General features: G+C 42.9%; 1 protein-coding gene across 1 annotated transcript; it reads left to right on the top strand.

The window, feature by feature from the left end:
• Positions 1-8,746: 8,746 nt before the first annotated feature.
• Positions 8,747-17,674, top strand: LOC129384629 (uncharacterized). Its single transcript, XM_072288077.1, has 5 exons — positions 8,747-8,835; positions 11,057-11,199; positions 12,166-12,234; positions 13,289-13,369; positions 15,689-17,674. Exons 2-5 carry the CDS (start codon positions 11,151-11,153, stop codon positions 15,799-15,801), a joined length of 312 nt encoding a protein of 103 aa, XP_072144178.1. The 5' UTR covers positions 8,747-8,835; positions 11,057-11,150; the 3' UTR covers positions 15,802-17,674.
• Positions 17,675-18,337: the final 663 nt, after the last annotated feature.

The raw sequence follows: 18,337 nt of genomic DNA on the forward strand, positions 1-18,337 counted from the left end.
AACCTGAAAAGTGCTATTTTGGCTTTCAAGAACTTCAATTTCTAGGTCACGTTGTTAGTCGTGAAGGTGTCCTACCTGACCCTGATAAAATGTCTGCCGTTGCTAATTTCCCAACGCCATCAGATAAAAAGGCCGTGTGACGTTTTCTGGGCCTTTGGGCCTACTCATCATCATCATCATCAGCCTAGTTACGCCCACTGCAGGGCAAAGGCCTCTCCCATACTTCTCCAACTACCCCGGTCATGTACTAATTGTGGCCATGTTGTCCCTGCAAACGTCTTAATGTCATCTGCCCACCTAACTTTCTGCCGCCCCCTGCTACGCTTCCCTTCTCTTGGAATCCAGTCCGTAGCTCTTAGTGACCATCGGTTATCTTCCCTCCTCATTACATGTCCGGCCCATGCCCATTTCTTTTTCTTGATTTCAACTAAGATGTCGTTTACCCGCGTTTGTTGCCTCACCCAATCTGCTCTTTTCTTATCCCTTAACGTTACACCCATCATTCTTCTTTCCATAGCTCGTTGCGTCGTTCTCAATTTCAGCAGAACCCTTTTCGTAAGCCTCCAGGTTTCTGCCCCATATGTGAGTACTGGTAACACACAGCTGTTGTACACTTTCCTTTTGAGGGATAGTGGCAACCTACTGTTCATGATTTGAGAATGCCTGCCAAACGCACCCCAACCCATTCTTATTCTTCTGGTTATTTCAGTCTCATGATCCGGATCCGTGGTCACTACCTGCCCTAAGTAGATGTATTCCCTTACCACTTCCAGTGTTTCGCTACCTATCGTAAACTGCTGTTCTCTTCCGAGACTGTTAAACAGTACTTTAGTTTTCTGCAGATTAATTTTCAGACCCACCCTTCTGCTTTGCCTCTCCAGGTCAGTGAGCATGCATTGCAATTGGTCTCCTGAGTTACTAAGCAAGGCAATATCATCAGCGAATCGCAAGTTGCTAAGGTATTCTCCATCAACTTTTATCCCCAATTCTTCCCACCCCAGGCCTCTGAATACCTCCTGTAAACATGCTGTGAATAGCATTGGAGATATCGTATCTCCCTGTCTGACGCCTTTCTTTATAGGGATTTTGTTGCTTTCTTTGTGGAGGACTACGGTGGCTGTGGAGCCGCTATAGATATCTTCCAGTATTTTTACATATGGCTCATCTACACCCTGATTCCGTAATGCCTCTATGACTGCTGAGGTTTCGACTGAATCAAACGCTTTCTCGTAATCAATGAAAGCTATATATAAGGGTTGGTTATATTCTGCACATTTCTCTATCACTTGATTGATAGTGTGAATATGGTCTATTGTTGAGTAGCCTTTACGGAATCCTGCCTGGTCCTTTGGTTGACAGAAGTCTAAGGTGTTCCTGATTCTATTTGCGATTACCTTAGTAAATACTTTGTAGGCAACGGACAGTAAGCTGATCGGTCTATAATTTTTCAAGTCTTTGGCGTCCCCTTTCTTATGGATTAGGATTATGTTAGCGTTCTTCCAAGATTCCGGTACGCTCGAGGTTATGAGGCATTGCGTATACAGGGTGGCCAGTTTCTCTAGAACAATCTGACCACCATCCTTCAACAAATCTGCTGTTACCTGATCCTCCCCAGCTGCCTTCCCCCTTTGCATAGCTCCTAAGGCTTTCTTTACTTCTTCTGGCGTTACCTGTGGGATTTCGAATTCCTCTAGGCTATTCTCTCTTCCACTATCGTCGTGGGTGCCACTGGTACTGTATAAATCTCTATAGAACTCCTCAGCCACTTGAACTATCTCGTCCATATTAGTAACGGTATTGCCGGCTTTGTCTCTTAACGCACACATCTGATTCTTGCCTATTCCTAGTTTCTTCTTCACTGTTTTTAGGCTTCCTCCGTTCCTGAGAGCCTGTTCAATTCTATCCATATTATAGTTCCTGATGTCCGCTGTCTCACGCTTGTTGATTAACTTAGAAAGTTCTGCCAGTTCTATTCTAGCTGTAGGATTAGAGGCTTTCATACATTGGCGTTTCTTGATCAGATCTTTCGTCTCCTGCGATAGCTTACTGGTTTCCTGTCTAACGGCGTTACCACCGACTTCTATTGCGCACTCCTTGATGATGCCCATGAGATTGTCGTTCATTGCTTCAACACTAAGGTCCTCTTCCTGAGTTAAAGCCGTATACCTGTTCTGTAGTTTGATTCGGAATTCCTCTAGTTTCCCTCTTACCGCTAACTCATTGATTGGCTTCTTGTGTACCAGTTTCTTTCGTTCCCTCCTCAAGTCTAGGCTAATTCGAGTTCTTACCATCCTGTGGTCACTGCAGCGTACCTTGCCGAGCACGTCTACATCTTGAATGATGCCAGGGTTCGCGCAGAGTATGAAGTCGATTTCATTTCTAGTCTCACCATTCGGGCTCCTCCACGTCCACTTTCGGCTAACCCGCTTGCGGAAAAAGTTATTCATTATACGCATATTATTCTGTTCTGCAAACTCTACTAATAATTCTCCTCTGCTATTCCTAGAGCCTATGCCATATTCCCCCACTGACTTGTCTCCAGCCTGCTTCTTGCCTACCCTGGCATTGAAGTCGCCCATCAGTATGGTGTATTTTGTTTTGACTTTACCCATCGCCGATTCTACGTCTTCATAAAAGCTTTCGACTTCCTGGTCATCATGACTAGATGTAGGAGCGTAGACCTGTACAACCTTCATTTTGTACCTCTTATTAAGTTTCACAACAAGACATGCCACCCTCTCGTTAATGCTATAGAATTCCTGTATGTTACCAGCTATTTCCTTATTAATCAGGAATCCGACTCCTAGTTCTCGTCTCTCCGCTAAGCCCCGGTAACACAGTACATGCCCGCTTTTTAGCACTGTATATGCTTCTTTTGTCCTCCTAACCTCACTGAGCCCTATTATATCCCATTTACTACCCTCTAATTCCTCCAATAACACTGCTAGACTCGCCTCACTAGATAGCGTTCTAACGTTAAACGTTGCCAGGTTCAGATTCCAATGGCGGCCTGTCCGGAGCCAGGTATTCTTAGCACCCTCTGCAGCGTCACAGATCTGACCGCCGCCGTGGTCAGTTGCTTCGCGGCTGCTGGGGACTGAGGGCCGGGGTTCGATTGTTGTATTCATATAGGAGGTTGTGGCCAAGTACTGCACCAGGGTGGCCAATCCTGCTCTGGTGAGAGAGTGCGTTACCGGTTCTGGTCACCGGGATCAGGCCGCACTCCAGGCCTGTTTGTGCAATTTTCTTGGGCCTACTACCGACGCTTTATTGCGGAATTTTCGAGCATCGCATGGCCATGAACACGTCTCACCAGAGATGTCCCCTTAATGTGGGGTGAAGACGAGCAACGGGCGTTTCACGACCTACGGCAACGGCTGCAGACGCCTCCCGTGCTCGCATACTGTGACAGCAATTTACAATAGGTAGCGAGGCACTGGAAGTGGTAAGGCAATACATCTACTTAGGGCAAGTAGTGACGGCGGATCCAGATCACGAGAAGGAAATAATCAGAAGAATAAGAATGGGCTGGGGTGCCTTTGGCAGGTATTCTCAGATCATGAATAGCAGGTTGCCATTATCCCTCAAGAGAAAAGTGTATAATAGCTGTGTCTTACCAGTATTCACCTATGGGGCAGAAACCTGGAGGCTTACGAAAAGGGTTCTACTTAAATTGAGGACGACCCAACGAGCTGTGGAAAGAAGAATTATGGGTGTAACGTTAAGGAATAAGAAAAGAGCAGATTAGGTGAGGGAACAAGCTCGAGTTAATGACATCTTAGTTGAAAACAATAAAAAGAAATGGACATGAGCAGGGCATGTAATGAGAGGCAGCATAACCGTTGAGTATTAGGGGTTACAGAGTGGAATCCAAGAGAAGGGAAGCGTGGAAGGGGGTGGCAGAAAGTTAGGTGGGCGGGTGAGATTAAGAGGTTTGCAGGGACAACACGGCTGCAATTAGCAGATGACCGGGGTAGTTCGAGAAGTATGGGGATGCCTTTGCCCCGCAGTGGGCGTAGCCAAGCAGATGATGATGGTGATTGTATAAGGAAGTTGCACTGTGCTGTTTTTTCATGTAATTCCTGTTTCCCCCTTACTCAATGCCATGCAATGGGCCTGTGAGGTAATGTGAATATATATATATTTATATATAATATATGTGATGCGAAAATGCATGCCGCTTGCAGACCGCTGCCGTTGAGATAAAGAGTGCCCTGCTCGTCCTCGCTGCCAGTCTGAATGCAGTCGACCTTGTTCACCGAACGCACGCTTTAGAGCAGCACAATACCACCACGCAAACGGTCCGTCACGCGGCTTTATTCATATTTCACGGGCCTTCTTTGCAACCCGGAAAAAAGACAACTAAGGACGTACCGTAATGTAAACTCGATCGGTGGTTGCTGAAGATGCTCTGCAATTCTGCATATCACACTTGGGTCCTCAGTCAATAATGAAAAAGTTCGGTAATCAAACCTAGTTAGTTAGGCAAGAGGAAAACAAAAAATTCTCTGAGTTACATAGGATGTTGCGAATAGTATGCGTTGAGATCAATTCGCTTCTGACACGCCTTTCATTCACAAATTCTTGGTTTTAATTATGTGTGACACCCTGTATATGAATGTAAAATGTGAATAAACATACAGGGAGCCAAGCAGCCCGATGTCAAAACCTATGAATCCATCACACACTGAAGCGAAGTACAGCATAGGTGAAATTATTTGTAGCTCCAAATTGAAATAAAGCAAGAGCAAACAATTCAAAGTGAGAGGTGACGAACAGATAACTATTATCATATGGGATGTAAAAGCATCGCACAAGTAATGCGAAGATGTGCTTTCATACTGTTGTTATTGTTGTTCATGCATAACACCATGGGTGTGTTAGCTAGCGCGGCAATTTTAATAGTTTTTTATTTATCACTTGGTTATTTCAAATAGGAACTGCAAATAGTTCAGTTCTATGACAATATATAATAGCACTTCGAAATATTAAATCTTACCAGATTTATCTGCTTCTCTTTGCAGGTTGCAGGATGATTTCTAATAGCCCAGGACATATGATTACTTGCAGAAGTGGACATAATTTAAATTGATCCCTGCACTAATAAAAATATTAGGAAATGCTAAGTCAAGTGACTCGTCTCAATCAATTTGGGGTCATGATACTCGCGCAAACTTTGCAAAGCTGTTTTATTATTGGAAGCGCGGTTTCTTGCATTACATGCTTTTGCGGCTCAACACGGCAAAAGCCATTGCTTAGGTGCTTTACACGAGCCACCTCTCGTTCATCAGGGCCCGTCCAAACGTCGACACCGCAATGGCGCGGTGACGGGACAACGAAGAACCTCTGCTCAATGCCTCAACAACCTCCGGATTCTGTAGACGCGGTAGCAACCGTGAAGGGTCGCTGCAGGCTCGCAGCCAGTAAAAGCTCACAAACTGAAGAATGGGTTCGGCAAATATTATTGGTTGAGATACAGACCTGGTGTTATATAATCTGGTTCCCTAGGGAAGACGACTGTTTTAAATGTGGATGCTTTGATACAGTGGGAATGCTGACGTGTCCTGATGGGACCTGCGATATTTCAAATGCTCCTGCATCGAGTTGGCTTTCCTATCTGTAGGCAGAGTAAATGATGTAAAATAAACCTTCATTCCATCTCTCCTATGCCCGCACGTACTAATAATCAACGTGTCTAGAGGATCCCAGGCCTAACCGCTACGCCAAGCTTCAACGCTGGGCACAGCAGTCTGATTAGTGCGTCATCGAATCTGCGCTGTTATAACCGTCAATTGGAGCTCTTTCGCCTCGGGACTCCCGATGCTTCACGAACATTATCTGTGCTAAGCGGCACGTGATAGAAAACATTCTACGTTGTTTACTGGTACCGGCGGTTGAAGAATTGCTTCACTCTCAATGCGCCATCTAGTGCGCTTGTCTGAATGATGAACGCCGATTTTGTTTTTTGCTACGGGTCCAAGTTCCTTAAGCCAAAGATTTTTAGTGCGGACATCTTTTCGTTATTGCCTGTTCCTTAGGCCTTGCGACACCATATTTGCAAGATGATTTGCGTCGTTGATTTAGTCGCCTGCAGAACACCCTCGTGATCTCAAAATGCGAGCTAGTCAAATTCCTAAAACTGCAGATAGTAACGATTTGCGTGATGCGTTTCAAGTTTCATAAAGCAAGAATATTGACTCCTGCGGCTGCATCGTTAATCCTATTTTTCTCTAGAATTTAAATATAAGAAACTCTCCAGAACGTCATGGCATTTCCCTGCCGCGAGCGAACTTCAGCTCAGTTCATATCGTAATTGTTTAAGCATCCCAGTTGAAGAATATACCAGACCAGTTTGGTTTCTTTCGTGAATACACCAGAACGGTCTGGTGTTTTCTGATGTGCACAACAGTGTGGCTTGGTGTGTTTTTGTGTGCACACCACAGTATAGTCTAGTGTTACTAGGTGTGCACATCACTGCACAGTGGATGATGCCTGACGTACATGCTAGTACGTTGTGATGTAAACTTCGCTTTTACACACCTGCCTCTGTTTATAGTTTTTTCTGGTTTGTGTGCAATTAAGTTTGTCTAAATCCTAAATCGGCTGCGTTCAGTCGGCACAGCCATCGGACTTAAACTTATTTACTTCATTTATTTCGATATACTTTAGCCCCAAACAGCTATTGCAGGAACAGGGAGTATAGAATGCAAACTTACCAAAGAATAAAAACGCGAAAACAAAAATAAAACAACATGCAATGAAAGATTCAGTGGTTAGCGTAAACAATATTGAAAAATTCAGCATCGTGACAATTAAAGCACGACCATTACCAAGTATTCCGCAGTTCTATAGTGTAGACAAAGACACTATTTAAATATCTCGATCAGGTGACGAGGGGACACATTTAGTCAGGATAGTGTAGAGTGCATGCAAGTCCACCAGATTTGATGAAGCTGCTAGGCAAAAGAAATTGAAGAGAGGTATTCATAGCGTGGGAAAACTTCAATAAATGAATGCGGTGTTAGGAAGAGAGAGTGGCAAGCTGTTGATTTCAAAGACCCGAAACATTACAATAAAAACCATTGCATGAGAGCTATGCCTCGAACTTATCACAGAAAACATATGCTGAATTATGACATAGTATGCCTAAATACAGAAGATTCATTGACGATGAATTTACGCATTTGCTTGTAAACTTTCAGGATACATGACAACGCTGCTTTATGAAATGATGATACCTCGAGCGTGTGTGTGTGTGTGCGTGTGTGTGTGTTACGTATATATTTGCAGGGTGTGCCAATACACAATAAAATTTTATGGCTTATATTCCCTACAATTCAACCTTTACGGCAGGAACGGGAATTTCTATGGCCAATGTTTTCTCTGGCAAAAGCAGGAGTTCCATGGAAAATAACTAAATGATGGTAGACAAACAGCGCTATGCATATTACGCTTGCTTTATCCAAGTGTCCCACTTCCGCGAGGCTGGCTAACATGAAGTTTTGGAAAACAAGTAGCTTCAAATTATAGTAGTTTAATGAATAATGAATGTGTACCAATCCTGCACCTGGTAGGAAGACACATAACAAAGTGGTTTTGATGAATAGAAGTTTCTGTTCCTACCTTTCATAAAATCTCTTTCCAGTGGTGTGCTGAAAGGCAGTACTCATACCTAACATTCATGCTTCATCATGCATGCTTTTTCTTAAGTCATTTACGTTTACATCAAACATTATTTGAGAACCAAATAGCTTTTCTGAAAATTGAACGAAAGAAAGGACTTATATATACTAAACACAAACACTGTGCTTACAGATGGCTTTGCAAATGTGTAACATATGTTCGCTCAGTAAATCTGTCATTTTAGCAGTAGTGTGACATAGGAGGTTATTTTCTAGTGAGCCGATTGGTGCAAATGCCGCGTTCTGTAACGTTGTCCAGACAAATGCATATAAACATCCCACGTACAGAATAATTTTGTAGCAAACCTAAATTCCAAACTAACAATATTGTATGGAATCATATCCTTTCATCACAACAATAAATATTTTTTTTTACTTTATGACTTACTAAAGACATCCAATGGAAGAATCTAATTTTATATATTTGTATAATTACTTGTACGGAGTAAATATACAAGACGTAATGTATAATAGGCCTTGTTTCATGTCGAAACATTGCAACGCATACTGTTTAGTAGTATCTCAAAGTGTCTTTTAACTCGAAAAGCCAGCAGTGCACCCAAGAAAATATTGTACATGCACTCTAAAAACTAGGAAGGGTATCGCAGGAGTGAAGCTGCCGGTTCACTCTTCAAAGCGTCGTTTTACTCTCGCAAAATGTCGAGGAGAGTGAAATGCATTGTTCACTCTGTCACCAAGGAGAGAGTGAAATGTGCTTTTCACTCTCCCCTTCAGAGAGAGAGAGTGAAAAGACTCTTGCGACAATAGAAAAGAGAGACTCTTGCGGCAATAGAAAACAAAACGTAGCGTAATCTTCTGCTTCAACTGTAGGTGGCTGGCCCCGAACATGGCAATGTATCATTCATGCACGCTGAGCAAAGAACACATCGTTTTGCTTCTAAGAGAACAGGCCGCCGCAGTTCAAAGGAACGCGTAGCGAGCGCTCTACTTTTTCACTCGGAGTTGCTCCACCGCGCGCGTGCGCGCTCAAGATCGCGGAACGACACAGCACGGGAGAAAGCTGATCCCTCCGCCGAGCAGCACAGCAGCAGCAAAGGCCAGCCAAGGGAGATCGTATGTCAGCCATCTCGCGCCGCCACGAAAACACGACAGTCGTTCGTCATGCCTTGGATATAACAGCAAATCCTCCACGGTAAGTGAATTCTAACTTAGGTGCACATTGTCCGTATATGTCATTCTATCGCCAGGAAGTCGTCGCTGCGCTTAGCCGACGCGGTTGACAAAGGACTAGGCATACGCGCTGTGTCTCTCGATGTCAATCGAAAAAGCCAGTCGTCGCGATAACTGCATGTGATTTTATCACTTTGCCGTTGTCCGTAAGAGCTTTAAAAATCGCAAACGCTGCCAGAACTATGGTATGTTCAATAAGACGCCAGGCGAGAGGACGCTTAAAATGGTTAGTTCACCAGCCCGTGATTCCGAGCCTATGCGGAGCGTGATAAGCGTGCGTTTTGTGTGTTTGAATTTATTCAGTTTGGCAGTCTACTGTGTACGGAACGCTGTTGAACTAAGGAATCACATAATAGAAGGCGTCATTTTGCTGGCAGCATGCTTGCGATGGAATCTGCGACCACTGAAGTTACGTGCAGCACCAGTGCTAGTTAGAAACTTTGCCGCAGGCATTCAGCTGCATGCTGCAAGAGGTCAGTTGGGCGCGTTATCTTGAACTTACTGAAAACGCATGAGGAATCCATGTTTTATGCTGAAAAAAGTATAAACCCCATAGAAGCGATCTTGCGCGCGGCAGCTACAAGCGACGCGACGGAGATGGCTGTCGCGTTCGCTCGTCGCCTACAAGTCGTACTCCGTGCGAGCGACGATTTTGAGCGACGCCTCCCCGGTGTTGCCGGCATGAGGGCTGCAGTCACGCGTGACGCGTGCTTTAGTAATTTACGTTGATGTATTTTACTATAAAAAGTAGCATAACATATTTCCGGAGGTCTTGCAGTACGTTCTTATCCTTGCACGTATAAAAATTGAATCATTTGCTCGTTCCGCGCGACAATCGGTAGTATTTGAGCGATGTATGTACATCCAGTTCCGGCTTCGCGCTATTGGCTAGTCGCTCATAGCACTTCTGGGCGACGAGCGACGATTTCTAGATTTCGAGAACCGAGCCATCTGTTCAAGCGACGGCCCGTTTTGTCGCTCGTCGCCGTCGCGCACTAAATCGCTCTCACAGTGTTTATCCCTAAGACTGAACTGTTTTTGCTCATGTTGAAATGGTGTGATTATAGGTCTGGTTCTGTCTCCTGTTGCGGTTTTCGTGCACGGTGCGAAACTGAAAGGATGCTTATGTCTACGAACTCGGTGAATTGTCGAGCAGCTAGTTACGCATCGGCATCGAATATAACGGCTGCTGTGTGGAATTACAATTGCAGGGGCGCTTTGCATACGCTTATTGTTTTGGACATGCCTGTGCATTTGCTAATATGAGTTGGCGTGTCAGAGTTATGTCATATGAACAGCTAAATTAGCCTTCCTCTGGGGGTTACAAGCGTAATGTGTGCATTTTGCTATAGCATGGCAGATCAAGATATGTTTATCGCTTGAATATTTTTAGTAGAGAAAAAATATCAAAATAAAATGTTGCTTTAATTCCGTGTTACCAGTCTGTCGTATACAGAACAATAGGTTGGTGTAATAAACTAATAATTGCGGTTTAACTGCAACTTTTACATGCCTACAAGAATCTGAAATGCTAGATTTCAAACTGCAGCAGTAGTCGGGTCTGTCAAAAATGAACTCCACTGCGCACCTCATGCATGAAAATAAGTTCATGCCTTTTAGTAAGCTTAGATGCAGGCCGCAGTGAACTTGTTAGTATTGAAATGTGGGTAAGCTTGCCATAACAAGCCTTGTTGCCCTTTTTTATAGGCACATCCATATATCCATTGAGCTGAAGGACAATATTTTCATCCCTACTGAGCATCATGTTTGCAGCTATAATCCTCAAATTATGGCTTCAGCAGTGGCGCAACCAGGGATGGTGCGGGGGGGGGGGGGGGGGGGCCACACTGGGCACGTGCTTAGGATGTGTCACAAGTGGGGTTTGCGATACACCAGACTCATGACAGACCTATGACGTCTGAAAATGACCAATATTCTATTCATTAGCAGGAGTATTCTAACATTCATGAAAAACAAGGATGAACTGTGGTTTATTTGTTTTTTTGCTTAAATCTAAAAATTGAAGTTAGTTTAGCAGTTGACTGTTGCAGTCATTTGGATGTTTTGCATGCATTTCACTAGGAAGACTAAGAGCTAAGACTTTTTCATTGCCGTGGCCTTGACTGTCTTGATGTTTTTTGCACCATGCCCTTGTGTTGACTTTTGCATACGATATTTTTCAGGCACCCGCTTTATATAACGCAAGAAGGCAGCTGCAAGGACACGAGGATGTGAAAGAGCCAGTGCAGCGTGACTTCACGTAGTGCAGAGGAGCCAATGCCAAAAAATCAAAATACATTGGCATGTTATTTGGACAAGAAAACTAGTATGTGGGTATATTGGGTGTACCATTTGACCAAATGTCAACAAAATCAAGATACAGTATGTTACACGAAGATGAAAATTCTCACGTGCTCCAGGCAGTCATCTTAACATGGCATATTTATGTAATGTCTTTGATTGGAAAGTCAAATCAAGTATGCTCTCTGGAGACAAACACATAGCAGCAAGTGTCATTGAAAAGTTAAAAATGTGTTTTAAGAAAGCTGATTAGTTCTGAGAAGTGACTGCTTTTTGTCTTGCCTCTCAACAGATATATCCATGTGATAAAAAAGTAGTGGTACAATGAAATTGCATATTTGCTTAGCGACATGATACATACTTGCAATGAGCACGGTGCCTGTGTTTACTATAAAAAGCAACAGCCCATGCTTGGTTAGGTTAGGCCCACTACAACATGCAAGCATGGGTGATTGGCGCTTTTTTTTATTTCTGTGTCGTAAGGTTTATTGACGTGCGTATAGTTGCAGTGGCACGCAGTATGGCTAGTACAAAAAAAAAGGGGGGGGCAGATATATGTAGCTCACTGTACACGACACAGGGCAAAGGAAATCCGTGTTCAGCAACTATGTTAAATGCCATGTACGTAAATTTTACAACGCTACTCGTTCGAAGCGCGCACAGGTGCACATTGAAGAAAAGTTTCCAGGGTAGATAATATAGTTCGTAATTTACACTAATTTTGCTCTAACCACGAGACATAATAATTTGAATATACTGCACGGAAAAACCTAGAGCGAATTAAATTGTGTGTCAGCTTCGTGTGTATATATATAGTCTTTCCTATGCATTAGGTTTTTTGCGTAATGCATTAACAGTTGACAGCCTATCTTATGATGTGTACTCTGTTTACATTACAGTTGTTTATTAGTTTACTCGTTTGTTTTGCGACTGATGAAATGCCGGCATATATATATTTGCAACATTTGACATAACCCTGTATATTTTGCAGGGACAACCCAGGACGTGCATTTCTCAGCACCCAGTCAACTGCCAAAAGTGACTCAAACACAGGCCACCAGTAAGTGGACATCAGTTGCAATTTCACATTATGCAGTTGGCGGCTGCCTTGTACGGAGGCTTTTTTTTTTAATGAGATGGTGATGTCGTTCTAATGTACATTCTGACCACAAAGGTGCGATCATGTCTCACAGAGGCATATATGGTTGCTATTCTCTGCGAGGGACGTGCTCTCGTGTTCGTGAAGCATTTGTGTTAGGCAGTATTGTCGCCTAATGAGTCGGATATAAACACTAACTCGCCACTGCCGGCAAGTAGTTGCGAGAAACGCATTATGACGCTGTAAAGTTATTTCATTAATTTGAAGGAAAGTTTTGCAGCAGGAAAAAGGTTGCTATTCCAGGTAAACATGTCTTTTTCTCACAGGTTATTTAGCCAAACTGTGGATGCATGAAATTCGTGATTTATGAATAGATTTTAATTTATTCTTTAGTAATGCTTCTAAAAGAGACTAGAAATAGCATGTGACTACCTCTGCAATCAGCAGACCATACATTTACAGTCATAAGTGGCAGTTCCATGCAGTCTCGCACTTTATATAACCTTTCCTTTCAGCAACATTGGAACTGGTGGCTGCGTTTTCAGAAGGAGAAGTGCACTTGACACTGTATATGTATGTGTGAATTCGGTTTTCTTTGTATGTGTCGGCTCACTGACAAACAGTGCAAAAATCTGTTGTACCATGAGCCTGACGACGCCTTCTGCTGCTAGAAATGCGGCACTTCGTATTTTATAGTACTGCATGACATTTAAATCAAAGCTACCACATAAAATGATCAAGAAAACTAACCGCTGTTATAGCTGTTTTCCTCAAAGACCGCTTGTCCTTTATGGGCTGTGTTAATCTGAGCTCTCCACCGATGTTTCAGTAGTATTATCCCTTAGTGAGTGAGAGATTGGGGGCAATTAATCGCGTTAGTGTTTAAGTGGTGTCCTAATTATCTGCATTTGTTCCAACAAAGTTGTCTAGATTACTTTATTGTGTAGTGTAAAGCTTATGAAACCATCAGCAACTACTGAGTTGCTAACACGCATATGGATTTGTCACTATACAGGTGGAACTCGGCTGTACCACTGCAGTGCTGCGGAAATTGCCTTCACCAGCGGCTTTGCAACAGCTGTTTCGCAGCATGTCGGTATGTATTAATTTATAATTATGTTGGGATGGGCTAGTATTATGGACCACTGCTACTCTGCATTGTGACAGATCCATATGATAAGGGATGTAATGGGCACAGCGAAAACCTTTGAATTTTTTACTATGGTACATAAACAGGCTCTTCTTTTCGTCACTGGAGCAGGAGAGAAGGGCATGCAGGCACTCCTGAATGTACATATATTTCAAAACATGAGAGAGACATATACACACACACACACACACACACAATTAAACTAAAGGCAGGGACGTTCCATCTTTCATCTTGAATTGAATTTTGCAGCGCAAAAATACAACACAGACCACAGAGAAGCACACATGTTAACAGGTTTGATACACACGTTAGTTCAACAGATTTGATACTTCAAGTGTGCTATTTTACACAAGGGGGAAGGGAAAGGGGAGAAAATCTGAAAAAAAAGTGGAGTGGAAAAAAAGGAATCGTGCCAAAAAGCATGAGAAGCATCACGCAGCCAGGATCACCAGCAGGACATCTAAAAAGCACTCTAATAAAATTACATACAGGACAACCTTACGTATAGTTTGTTTCAATCAACTCAGATCACATGCAGCCATTACTGCAATCAAGTTGTTTCCTTATGTCATATGAGGGAATGATGTGGGCCCAAAAAACTGTTTAGAGCTGAAGGATTATGTTCCATTCTAGCCTCATTGCCTGCTTTTTTATCATATTGTTATCAGCTGCTTATGTTAGGGACAAAAAGTAAGAGTACGAACTGTTTCCCGATTCGCCATTCCACACAACATGTCTTTGTGACTATATGTACATGCAGATGATCCATAGTTGAAAAATATTCAGTACAGTAGAATCTCATTACAAGATGCACTTGGTTGTAAGAGACATCTGAAAATGGTTTGGTTGGTTTTCCAATGTTAACACTAACAATACTATATACATGAGACACCTTTGTTGCTAAGGATGACTTTTTAAGTATTCACTACTTCGAAGGGACACAACCCAGACACATTCACTTTGTGCACCTTGTGTGCTCCGAAGGGCGTAAAGATCACGCAATCCTTACACAAGTCAATCGCGCATGTCTCTTTTAGCATGAACCAGAAAAGGAGGGCTACGAGGACAGTGCAGGGCAGAAAGTGTCGGCAGTTGAAGCTGACGAGCGTCTAAGAGCACTTCAATGGTACTGCGAGCAACAAGGCTTGCAAAGTGAAGTGTTTATAAATTCCAGAAGTTGGGAAGGAAGCTAACACAATCTACAGTCACTAAAAAGCTGTGAATGTCTTCTTTAAAGGGCCCCTAAACCACCGAGGTTGAAATTTAGTTGCGGTGTTGCAGTTCTACACAATAAGGCAATGAACAGGTAGCCACGAGAATTTTTCGAAAGGGTGCAGTAATAGTGGAGCTACGTGTGTTTGATTATCGAAAAGTAGTCCCCACTCATTTTACTCTTTCATCTGGTACACGCCATATGGACAGTATCGTCTTTTCCTTGCCTAGTACACCTCCAAATGTTGCGGGACAGGCCAACACCAACGAGCTCTGTTGCTGCCGCGCTGGCCCGTCGTCGTGCGAGGGGTGGCACTAATACAACGGAACTGTATGGTGACTCATGTTGAAGAGCCTCATAGGGAGACCCTTCTGTTGGCATTTCTGTGCTTTGCCCCCATTGGCTGCCCACAATGGCATCGCGCGCAACGCGACGAGGAAGGAGTGTGTGTATTTGCTTGCAGGCCTTGCCGGCAGTTGTACACTTTCGTTCGACCAATCGACAGCACCGGAAACTGGTGACATCATCAGAGACAGCCTGGTGACGTCAGGACAAACTGGAGGGTGCAGGATAGGTCCAGAGAGGCGCACGGGGTCATTTTCTTCCTATTGTGGTGCTCCGGCAGTGCTACGTACTCTGGCATTTGGCTTCGTCGATCGTGACGGCATTCTGATTTCGATACGTGTGTTTACTTGAAATGTTCAAAAAATGTCGAGAAGTGGTTTAGGGGCCCTTTAAGCCACCCTGAGCATTTATTCCTTCAGATATACTATCAAAACATACTTTAGTGGTGATGCATAATAAAGTGATCTAGTCTGGCTCCTCAGTGTCTCAAAATTTTTGGTTTCGAGAGACATGTTTCCCGTGCCTCTTGAATATCTTCTGATGAGGCTTTACTGTAATATACACAAACAATTGTGTAACTCCTCCTGCAAGTATTATTCATTAAGCCCGGTCACTTATGTGCAAAGCTTATGGTTAAGTCTTGATGTCCGTACTTTTTAGAGCTATGTTTATTAATTCATGCTGTTCTTATTGATTCTTCGATGCAGGAGACAATGCCTACAAAATTATTGGCCCTGATCATGAGAGCCCTCAAGGGGCAAACAACAGCTCTGTTGCAGAAGTGAGCCCGATACCACTTGGAAGTTACCATGACAGATGACACGGCAGCAACAGATACAGACTGCCATGTCTACTGCAGCTGCAACAGTGTACGAGGCAAGCAGCAGCGCGTCAGCATCAGCAGCAGTGTCAGAAGGAACCACACCAGGCCTGGTAGAGCAACATGTGTGCTATCACTGACTTTTTTTGTAGTGGATACAACTCATTTGCTCAACATACAAAAGCTTTTCACCACGACTGTGAGCCAGTGTTATTGTGCAGCAACTGCAAGACTAAGTTAGGTGTTATAACACAGTACAAGCATCACTTTAATATATGCAAATGCAAACATATTACAGTTGTTGCCTCCCCAGCCAGCCCACATAGTGACAACAATGTGGAACACATGGTGGGACACACCTCTCTCCCATTACAAGATAGTAGAGACTGTCAGTGTTGTTGCTAGATTGACTGGTCTTTGTAGGCAACTAGAAGGACAACACAGGTGTCATAAGATTGTTGTTGATGTTGTTGAAGAGGTAAAAAAGTTTGATGCAGCTGAAGTGCCAACTGATATTGAGCAAATCAAAAGCAACCACCTGAGAAAGCAACACTATCGAAATTTGGGTATCTATGTGCCGCCAACTCTGGTAAGAATGGCATAGGACAGAAGTGCGATGAAAATCACACAGACACTGCTGTTGCATCACTGGCCACAGTGAGCAGCGACTTGTAGGGCAAGAGAGTCAACTGGAACTAACATTATGATATAGTGTCATGCTCCCGTGTGACCACTTTTCAAGTTATTTTGCAATATACAGCTCAACCTCCAGAAACGAGACTGCAACTTGTCTGTAAAAAAGCTTTCACAAAAAATTATTCATAACACTATTAACATAGCAGTATCTTTTTTGTGTCGGTTCGAGGTTCCCGGCTGTCCATTAATGCAAAAATTGAGGAAAAAAAGAACATGTGTCGTACTTACACCTTTTTAACAAGTACGAGGGGGACAGAACTTTTCTAGTCATGCATCTTCATCATACTATCAAGTTTTTAAATGCCTTTTATAGTTATTATCACCAGTTATATCTGAGTGCATTGTATGCATGTAGCAGGTGTAAAATCGGGTCAGTTGGATCAGATGCCTTATCTGCAAGAGAGCCCTATATTCAAGAAATTTGAATTAAAATAGTTACGTTAGAGACGCAGTCTTTCAGCGCTTTATTGCCTGTGGTTTAAGCATTGCTCAATACTTTTGTGGGTGGCAATTTCAACCGGCACAGCACTGCGCTTTGCCACAGTCACATTTGTCTTCAAAGCGGTGTTTACCATTTGTGTTGATCTGTTTGTGTATGCATAGAGCAAGTTTTTAATTTATATTTTTCTGCATTCTTGTGCTTGCACTAAGCTTGTATAAAGCAGTTACAAAATGTGCGTCACTATAACGAACTGTTCTGTTGAGCTTACACTTCCAAATAATCGTGTTCAGATGGCCGCACTTCTATGCGGGTGCACTGCTAGCTTTGTGTATGTTCTCATGTTTGTATAAAGCTTATATAGGCTAGTTAGAAAATGTATGTCACTAAGCATTGTGATATTCTTTAAAGAACTGCTTTGTTGGTTTTACACCTGTGAGTAATAGTACTCGGGTGGCACTAGTCATGTGTAGGTACACAGGGACCATTTGTATACATTATGCTCATGTAAAGCAGTTACAAAGTGTATGTCACTAATTACTGTGATATTTGTTGAATTGCTGTGATGGTTTTGCACGTGAATAATAGTGGTCAGGACACAGTACTTGCGGTGTATAGTTGAATTTATACACTGCCAAGACATGGGCTGTATACTTACCAAAAGAAATGTATGTCATTATATTGTTGTGATTATTACTGTTTGGATTTTATTAAACTGTAATAAAATTGTTTCTTGTATCTATTGAGGTATGGCAATTTGTCATGCAACCAAACTGAGGACCTGAACTTGTGCATACAAATAAACAGCTAATTTAAGAGTATACTGCTCATATTCTGCTAAACCAGTTTAACAAATCTTGTGCTACAATGCTGGAAAAATGACAGAGCTGACTCGGATGTACAGAAAAAGTTCTGCACTGGCTGAAGGACTGCCCCACACTGGAGTTCGTAATGTTGCGTTTATTGGAGTAGAACAGAAAGTGCACTTCTATTAAAAATGCGAAAGTCGGTGCAGAAACATAAGGCAGACGAGCGGATGTGGCACATTTTTTTCAGGACCCTCCATGCCTACTACTGCATTTCTAGTCTTCCTGTGCTCTGTGTATAAGCCCCTGTTCAGCCAAGGTTTTTACTCCATGACAGTTCTACTGGGTTCGTAGCAATCTTGAAGAAAAAAATTCAATGTTTTTCAAGGACTTTCGAGGCCCCGACACAGTAACTTCAAGAACCTCGTGCAATGTGTAGTAGTTTGGACAGGCAATAACTTGTTCAAGAACACCGTTAACTTTAATGCAAACAAAAGAAAACAAAACAAATCGCATTTCAGTGATTTCAAACATTTGAAAGACTGCTAATTTGCCTTTCACCGCCCACCACTAAACGCACACAAGGAAGCATTTC

This window comes from Dermacentor andersoni, chromosome 5 (genome assembly GCF_023375885.2).
Source record: "Dermacentor andersoni chromosome 5, qqDerAnde1_hic_scaffold, whole genome shotgun sequence".
NCBI lineage: Eukaryota > Metazoa > Arthropoda > Arachnida > Ixodida > Ixodidae > Dermacentor > Dermacentor andersoni.

Coding starts and splice junctions, on each gene's coding strand:
- LOC129384629 (XM_072288077.1), top strand. CDS start 11,151: ATGCCAAAAAATCAAAATACATTGGCATGTTATTTGGACAAGAAAACT. Junction 11,200..12,165: donor TTATTTGGACAAGAAAACTA/GTATGTGGGTAT, acceptor TATATTTTGCAG/GGACAACCCAGGACGTGCAT. Junction 13,370..15,688: donor AGCTGTTTCGCAGCATGTCG/GTATGTATTAAT, acceptor TCTTCGATGCAG/GAGACAATGCCTACAAAATT.